Source organism: Nicotiana attenuata, chromosome 8 (assembly GCF_001879085.1).
Source record: "Nicotiana attenuata strain UT chromosome 8, NIATTr2, whole genome shotgun sequence".
In the NCBI taxonomy this organism is placed as follows: Eukaryota; Viridiplantae; Streptophyta; class Magnoliopsida; order Solanales; family Solanaceae; genus Nicotiana; species Nicotiana attenuata.
In genome coordinates this window covers 27441126-27450422 of record NC_031996.1, presented here as the reverse complement: position 1 = coordinate 27450422, position 9297 = coordinate 27441126, and the positions used below count along the sequence as shown (strand labels likewise).

The 9297-nt window shown below is 31.5% G+C and overlaps 1 protein-coding gene across 1 annotated transcript; it reads left to right on the top strand.

Moving 5' to 3' along the window:
• LOC109231111 (cyclin-D3-1-like) lies at window positions 2705-5716 on the top strand. The gene is made up of 4 exons (XM_019396673.1): window positions 2705-3408; window positions 3923-4124; window positions 4274-4404; window positions 5140-5716. The coding sequence occupies exons 1-4, from the start codon at window positions 2935-2937 to the stop codon at window positions 5419-5421; spliced, it is 1089 nt and encodes a 362-aa protein (XP_019252218.1). The 5' UTR covers window positions 2705-2934; the 3' UTR covers window positions 5422-5716.

The window sequence follows — 9297 nt, the reverse complement described above, 5'->3', positions numbered from 1 at the left end:
TATATATATATATATATATATAGTAAATCAAGAGTTCATTAGTTCTAACTAGTTGCTGGCTCATTTCACCATTGGCAAGAAGTTGGCCATTTCTTTAAAATAGATTAGAGTTGGTTTTACATTAATTTGCCTTGTTTTCCGTAAAAAATTAGATTTTTTTTCATTAATTTAATTACCTAATCATTTCTAGTAATTAATAAAAGCGCTAGACAAATTTTAGGAACAATTGTAGCTTTATATTAGTTTCGTCATTTTAATTGATAACAACAACAATAAGAATAAGGTTATAAGTAAGTTCAATATTAACTAAGTTTTATACATTTTCTTACCACCACTAAGCTACAAATATGCACTTTCTTTTGCGACAAAAATGAACAATTTTTATTTTTATTTTATAATCTAACCCCTATAGTAGGTCGTCTTACCCAAGGTAAATAATTTTGTCTTAACCGATGTCGGGAAGACTCGCTTCGGAATAAAGACATAAATAAAATGTCAAGGTCGTGAGGACATGCCTTGTTCCTATTCTTTCAAATAAATAATTTTTTATTTAATTGCTTTCGAGCAGGCTTCAGTTTTAGGTGCGACGCACGAACTAAGATCGGGGATACTCGTCCTAGTTTAAAGTCAATAAAGTCATCAACAATAAAAGTTGTCATAGGCAAACATAAAATCAAATAAAGCACCGTTTTATCTAAAAATTAATTCAAGCCAATTCTAGTCAATAAAAGCGACCGTTCTAGAACCACGGGACTTGGGGAATGCCTTACACCTTCTTCCCAGTCAACAGAATTCCTTACCCGAACTTTGTTTTCGCAGACCAATAATAATAGAGTCAAACCTTCCTTCGACCAGGGATTCAAACAAAAGGTGACTTGGAACACCCAAAAAATCAATTCCAAGTGGCGACTCTGAGCAATAAAATAATCCCTACTCAAGTTTTGTCACTTTAATTGGAAAAACTCTTTAACCCCCAAATCCACAATATTCTTTTCGGGGTAGAAAAGGAGTGTGACGGTTGTGAAAAAAGAGAGTATTACTTGTTGTTTTCGTGGTGAAATTTTGGACTTAACAGCTAGTCTAGAATTGATTTTAGTCAATTTTAGTTGTTGTATTTAGGAGGGGTGTTATAGTTGAATTAGTGAAGATATTACCGTATTGTGCTTGAATTTCCTTAGGCCCCGTTTGGCCATACATTTTGGCACGATTTTTTCAAATCTTTTTTGAAAACATTGTTTGTTCATAGATTAATGATCTATTTTTGAAAAATTTCTGAAATTATTTTTCAAGTTCCCAAAATCTAAGCTAGCGTTTGGCCATAGATCTCAAATTTATTTTGAAAAATCTGATTTGGGTGAAGTTTGGTTTGAAGATGAAAATGTGTTTGGACATACGTTTTCAAAACATATTTTCCAACTTTATTTTGAAAAAACATGTATATAATTCCCAAGTTTTGGGATTTTGGCCCAAAATCAGCTCAATAGCTGATTTTGGGATTTGAGATTTGGAATACGTCCAAAATATGGGCAAAATTTATGGCCAAACATGATTTTTGAAAATAAATCCCAAATTTATTTTGGCAAAACTCATGGCCAAACGGGGCCTAAGTTTAGGGTAGATTTTTGGTGAAACTTGTTCTCCCACTCACAAAACTTCAAATATTTTTCAAATAAAATGCATGTCCAAACATAATTTCAACTTCCAAAAATTATTTTCAAAACTACTTCAAAAATTATTTTTTCAAGTTTCAACTAAATCTATCTCCAAACGCTAGCTTAATGAGAGATAGATATTTGCATCTTAGCTTGAAAAAATTGATATTTTCTTTATTTTTTCAATTGTATTTGTATTTTCCGACAATTTCAAGGAATTCAATGATCACAGTAAACAAATATCAAGATAGAAGATCTAAACAAGGTATAATGGCAATCTCGTTAAGAGATGAAAAGATGTGATGTTCTCTTTCATGAATATTCATTTAATCCTAGAAATAGTGGGGGTTAAAAAATTAGTAAAAAATGTGGCAGTAAAATTTTAATTCACAGATGATTGAAAATGAATTTCAACTAAGCAAATCTGATTAGTGTATCTATTCAAGTATTGAAATAATGCACATATTATTGTTTGACTAAATGTTGTGATAATCTTTGACTCTAACATGATTCCTACTATATAAGAGAATTTGACATGAAAAAACTCGGTATGGCGATTTTTATTCTTGAAATGAAGATTACCAAAATATGTAATAATAATTTTTTTTTACCAGTCACATTATTAATCGGTGTATTATTAATCATTGCATAATTTATCTCTAAATCAAACTAGCTCTTAAGGGGTCGTTTGGTTTGAAAACAAGTTATGCTGGGAATAGTTGTGCTCAAATTAGTTTTGCTGAGATCAGTTATTTCGATATTATTTTTTATTGATTGTTTGGTATGTTGTATTAATCCTGAGATTGTCAAAGTTACTCTTTATCTTGATATAACTTATTCTGGGATTAGTATTCTACACTCCGACAGATATAATCCTAAAATAACTTATCTCAATATTAGTAATCAATCAAAGGATAAGACAGTACTAAAATTGTTATCCCCAAATTATTTTTTCTTGTCCGTCATACCAAACGACCCCTAAGTAATTTATTTTAAACATAGACTACTAGTGCACCCCTGCTGTAACCCCCTAACAAAAATCATCGAAATCTCCTCCTTTCAGTCTCAACCTATCAATCCCTATATAACAAAGTGCAAAGCGTGACATACTCTCTCTCTCTCTCTCTCTCTCTCTGCTTTCTTCAATTTTCCTTCACACCTCCCACACAACCAGATAGAGACAAGAAAGAGAGATTCATGGAAATGCCCAAGAAGAATTACTCTTTTGGTTTCTGTTTTATATAATGAACAACCAACAAAATTTCTTCTTTTCTCAAAGAAGATGGGAATACAACAAAATGAGCATAATCAAAACCAAACCCAATCTTTCCTTTTAGATGCTCTTTACTGTGAAGAAGAAAGATGGGAAGAAACACTTGAAGATGAGATTTTAGAAGAAAAAACTAATTCATTTCCTCTACCTTTACTAGAACAAGACTTGTTTTGGGAAGATGAAGAGCTACTCTCTCTTTTCTCAAAAGAAAAAGAAACAATTTCCAACTTTAACACTATTAAAACAGACCCTTTACTTTGTTTGGCTCGTAAAGAAGCTGTGAAATGGATTCTTAAAGTAAATGCTTATTATGGATTCTCAACATTGACTGCTATTCTTGCTATCAATTACTTTGATAGGTTTCTTTCAAGTCTTCATTTTCAGAAAGATAAGCCTTGGATGATTCAACTTGTAGCTGTTACTTGTCTTTCTTTGGCTGCTAAAGTTGAAGAAACTCAAGTTCCTCTTCTTTTGGACTTCCAAGTAATCTCCTTTTTCTATCCCGTTTTTGCTTTACTTGCCAATCTTGAGTTTCTCCTAGTCTTATTAGTGGTAGTGTTTTTTTTTTTCCACCCTGGCGTCCGGTACTTGTATTGGAGCCTGACTATATCCAGATTTGCGTCACATAGGATTCCATTTAGGAAAGCGCTCCCTACAAAAAAATTTTTCATACCTAGGTTTCGAACCGAGACCTTTGGTTAACGGAAAAGTAGGTCCATCCACTGCACCACACCCTTTATTATTACATGTCATTTGCTTTCGTTACCCTATTATATTATTGCTGCTATTATTTGTTGCTTTGGTTTTAATGTTCTTTGAGCCGAGGGTTTATCAGAAACAATTCCTATCTTTATTGGATAGGGTAGCGTCTGCATACATATTACCCTCCCTAAATTCCATTTACAGGATTACACCGGGTTTGTTATTGTTATTGTTACCAATCTTCTTGAGAATTTCATTACAAATAATTCTAGTGTTTCTTTTGATTAATTATTAGGTGGAGGATGCAAAATATGTGTTTGAGGCCAAAACTATTCAAAGAATGGAGCTTTTGTTATTGTCCTCTTTGAAGTGGAGGATGAATCCTATAACCCCACTTTCATTTCTTGATCATATAATAAGAAGACTTGGACTAAAGAGCCATATTCACTGGGAATTTCTCAAGCAGTGTGAGAGACTTCTACTATTGGTCATAGCTGGTAATTAATTCAGCTCGTTCTTTTTTGTAACGGTTGTTGAATACTTGAATTTCATTGGGTAAAGATTAAATCTTTCGATAATAACAAGTAAATTGAAGTAACAGAAGAAACCCCTCTTGATTTTTTTTGACATATTTTGTTTAATACAGATTGTAGATTCCTAAGTTATATGCCTTCTGTATTGGCCACTGCTACTATGCTTCACGTTATTCATCAAGTTGAGCCTTGTAATGCTGTTGACTACCAAAATCAACTTCTTGAGGTTCTCAACATTAGCAAGGTCTGTCTTTCTATAAATCTTCCTCTATTTTTTATGCTAATACTTTTGTTTTCTATTCGAATTTGTATCAAAATATTTGATGTTTTAGAAAATAAGAAGTATTATTACTCCCTCCGGTCCAATTTATGTGGCAGCATTTAAATTTTGAGAGTAAACTTCTTGATTTGATTGTTAATTTGGATGTAGAATCTTTAAAAAGTACTACTATCAGTCACAACTATTAATAATTTAAAATATTTAAAGGTCATATGATAAAAATACAGTCAAAAAATAATTTGTTTGACTTTCGAAATACAAATGGTCTCACATAAATTGAGACAGAGGTAGTCCTGTTTTTTTCAAATTCATTGTTACTGCTCCAATTGATGAAGTGTTAATCAAGCGAGACGTTTAAGAGAGATAAGATACTCTAGACAATAATTCATATGTTTAAAGTTACTAAATATATTTGATTTAAAAAGTGTACAAACAACAACAACAACAACAACAAAAAAAAAAAACAGTATAATCTCACAAGTGGGGTCTGGGGAAGGTAGTGTGCACGGAGACGTTACCCTACCTTGTGAAGATAGAGAAGCTGTTTCTAATAGCCTCTTGAAAAATAATATGAGTATGAAGTACTAGTAATATTCTTTGAAGTTTCATCCTCCTTGGTTAAGATAAGAATGAAACAGCTATTAAATGCTCAAGTATACTTTGGGAATTAAATTGAATCATTTACATTTCTGTACGCAGGAGAAGGTGAATGATTGCTATGAACTTATAACAGAGCTATCTAACAACTCTGTTTCACACAAGCGCAAGTATGAGAGTCCAATAAATAGCCCAAGTGCTGTTATTGATACATTTTACAGCTCTGAAAGCTCAAATGATTCATGGGATTTGCAAACTTCTTCCACCTATTCACCTCATCATCAACTTTTGCCTTTGTTTAAGAAAAGCAGAGTTCAAGAACAGCAAATGAGATTGACATCTTTAAGCAGAGTTTTTGTGGATGCTGTTGGTAGCCCTCATTAATACTATCAACAATTTATTATTTATAGTGCTATCCGTCCCCGGACCCTGTGTAAATATTTTATGCACCGACCTGCTATTTTATTATGTCCTTTTTGAAAAGAGGGGAAAGAAGAGAAGAGTTGGTGGTAGTGGTTGCAGAGGGTTGGTTTTTGACAGCACAAAGGGGAGAAAAAGAAAGGGTAGTAAAGACAAAAGAAGCAATGAAGAATATCTGTACTCTGTTTTTTCCTAATTCATGTCAATTTTTCTTAGGTCCTTGTCATGCATATTTTAAGGTGGACATATTTTGTTTACATCTCTTGCTCCACTCCAATTCCTTGATAACATATATATATATATATATATATATATATATATATATATATATATATTATGTTTCAACACCCCCCTCCCCACACCTTGGTCCGGTGCATTCTGCCCCTCTTCTGGGGCCCACATCAACCACGGGCCTGGCTCTGATACTATGTTTAATAAGTTTGGGTCTAATTCACACCTCAAAAACTAGATCAAAGAGAGAAGAATTGCCCGAATCCTATAAGTAGACTAGGGATTTCATTCCTGTGCGATGTGGGATTCATTTCATTCATCACAACATTCGACTTGAAGTTGAACGGATAAATAGTATTCAAGTTGGAAAAAAATGTGAAAGTTTGAAGTAGTTTTTGAAACATAAAGTTTGACCCAAAAGAAAAGACAAAAAAAAAAAAAAAGAATCTTGTCAAAGTTAAAAATTGTGAGTGAAAATCAGTATCACTTGAAATACACTTGAAGTTCAGAATCTGCAAATAATTATGGTCAAATTAGTACTTGCAAATATATTTGATTTATGCCGTGCGTTTATTGACTTTTTCAGAATACCAACTCATAGACAATTAGAGGCTGTTTGGAAAGTCATCGTGTAATTGGAATTGGTGTAATTATACAGTTGTGTAGTTACGACGACATGTTTGTTTGTCATAGTGTAATTACAGTGTAATTACAAGTTTACTGTTTGGTTGCACAAGTGTAATTATACAGTTAGATTAAATTTTAAATTAAGTAATTATCAAAACTTAAAATCTAATATAATAAATATTACGAGGTGTAGATTCAAAAATTGAATAATAAAATAAATAAAAAATAAAATATAAGCAATCACATGAAATCACGAAAAGTAAAGATAGAGAAATAAAAGATAAATAATGTACAAAGAAAAATATATTTGAAAATTTCAAAAGAAATTAAAAAGTAAAAATAAAAGTAAAAACTTAAAATAATAGAAATAAAAAGTATAAATAAAATAAATTAAAATAAAAACAAAAAGGAAAGAAACTAAAAAACAACATTGTAATTACACAGTGTAATTACCACCAATTCTCACCTCTCCTTGAGAATTGGTTAGTATAATTACATCCCTCCAATTACATCCAATTCCTTAATGTTTTCTATAGTGAAGAGTGTTGTTTTATCTTTACTTGGAGCGTTAAGTATAAAGTCATTTTTGATAAGGAGACTTTACCCTCCAAAGTAGGATTTTTTGGACGAATTCGGATTAATTTGGCTCCAAAATACTTTATGTGGAAAAACCTCCATATTCAAGAATATGAAATCAAGATATGGACCCACACTAGAACCAGAAGCCTAATATGACCTGGTGTTACACTGCTACTAGAATATGGGACAAGTACATAAATCCAAGACTCCAAGGTTTATGGCAGAAAATTATTTCCAGAACATATCTGATAAGGGAGGGAGATTTTGTTTGTATGTGAAGTGTGAAGGGGAGACAAAAGGGTTTTGTTTCTTTGTTTGGAATTTTTAAAGTTAGTAGGGGGCTATTATATACGTGTCTGTCTGTATGTCTCTGTCTTTGTTTATGTCGAATTTTACCTCAGTTCCACCCTCAAATTACTTTAAATTGATTACATTGACCTTAAAAAGTCTTAACATTATAGATTATTAAAAAATCAATTAACAAGTATTCAAAAAATTAATTACAAGTATCCGATCACCTTGAAAAGAATGAGGTGGTCCACTGTAATCATATTATACCACTAATTTACAATTGTTCAGAGGAAGATCTAAGATTTTTATAACATGAATGCACCGCTAAAGAAAGGAGAAAAAAAGATAGTATTAAGTGGGAATAGATCTCTGCCCCTCTAGGTAAAAAACTAAGCATTCAACCAAATCTACCATTTAGCCCCTTTAGAGCATGGGTGCCAGTAGATAATATTAGATCGATCCTAGCAAATATGTACATAAAATACCTAATTTAACGAAAAAACCACGATTTCATGTGCCCCATATAATAGACTATAAATCCACCCCTGTTCAAAGTGAATGAGTGTAATAGTTAGAAACTAGAATTCCTTCTGTTTCAATTTATGTGGTCCATTTAAATAAAAGAGCTTTGTAAATTTAAAAATAATTTAATTTAAACTTTTTATTTTATTCTTAATGAAGAGATTTCAATATTACAAAATATTATGAGATGTTTAAGATTATACATTTTAAAATTTTTATAAACACACAAATGCATATTTTGTCACATTTATAACCACAGATTATTTCAAAAATATTGCTATCTTTCTTTTCCTATTCAAATTTTGCCATATAAATTGAAACGAAGAGTGTAATAATCAGTAAGAAAGGAGAGTGTAGAGTGTAGACTTGCATGCAGTTTTTACTTGTTAGCACTTCCAATGAAAAAGCGAAGAAAATTAAGCAGCCTTAGGACCCTTGTCGGGAATTGGAAATACAAAAAAGTGCTACACTATTTCGAATAGAGTTATTGTCATCTCACAATTGCGTGCTGGACAACATGATCGATCACCTGCAGCAAAGTAATTTCGTTCCTAAGTTTTTTATTTCTAAAGGGAACTCCAAATCACTAGATATATATGCTATTACGGTCCATATTATATACAGTATTTTTTAAAGATTTTTCCCATGATCCTTTAAGAAAGACATTAAACAATAGTCTAATCATAGGATTGATTCTCTGAAATACTAGTACTTATTTCTCTGTTAAATGTCCCACTTAATTATATCTATAGTACTTCATTAATTGAGATTTCAAGGGTGAATGTGAAAAGAAACCTCTTTTTTCTATTTAAATAAAACGTCAAAAACAATTAAATTCGTCATTACAATTGATATTTGTCACCGAAAGAAGTATCAAAAGTAAAAGTCGTAATGTGGTAGTAATAAAGTGCAAACTATATGGATTTAAATTTATATAATATAAAACCACACCCCTTTATCTGGCTTTTGAAAGTTGCACGCTTTTTTCACGTTTTATATCCACTAATATTTTCATGGAAAAAGAAAGTGTTTTTTGGCAAATCTCTCCTCTAAAATAGTAATGTTCTTCCCTTTGCCTGTAATTGTCTAGAGTTTCCCGTCTTCCACAAACTTTTTTTCTGCTTAACTGTAAAGCTGATAAGTTTAGCATTATCAACGGACCCATTAAATAAATACACAAACACCCAAATTGACCTTTTGTTGAATTCATGTCATATATATGGGCATATGATGTAGTAAAGGTGATTCTTATTTGATCTTTACAGAGAATTTAAAAGTTTTTTTTTTCCTTTTGGCAAACCTCACACCTCAGTTATATATGATGCTAATAATGCTATTTGTACTAGCAAGTATTACGTTCATTTATTTGTTGGCACATTAACGATACCAATTATTGTGTATGCCACATACGTGAGTACTTAGTTTGGTCGTTGGAAGCAGGTGAGCAGCTATCCAAAAAAAAAAAAAAAAAACTAATTAAGCAAAAAATTAGCGTACGTAATTAGTTAAAAAAAAATTCCGAATGCTACTTCTTTTTCGTTTTCGATTTATATAAAACAGCCAAATTAATAGTACAACTTCACCTTAATT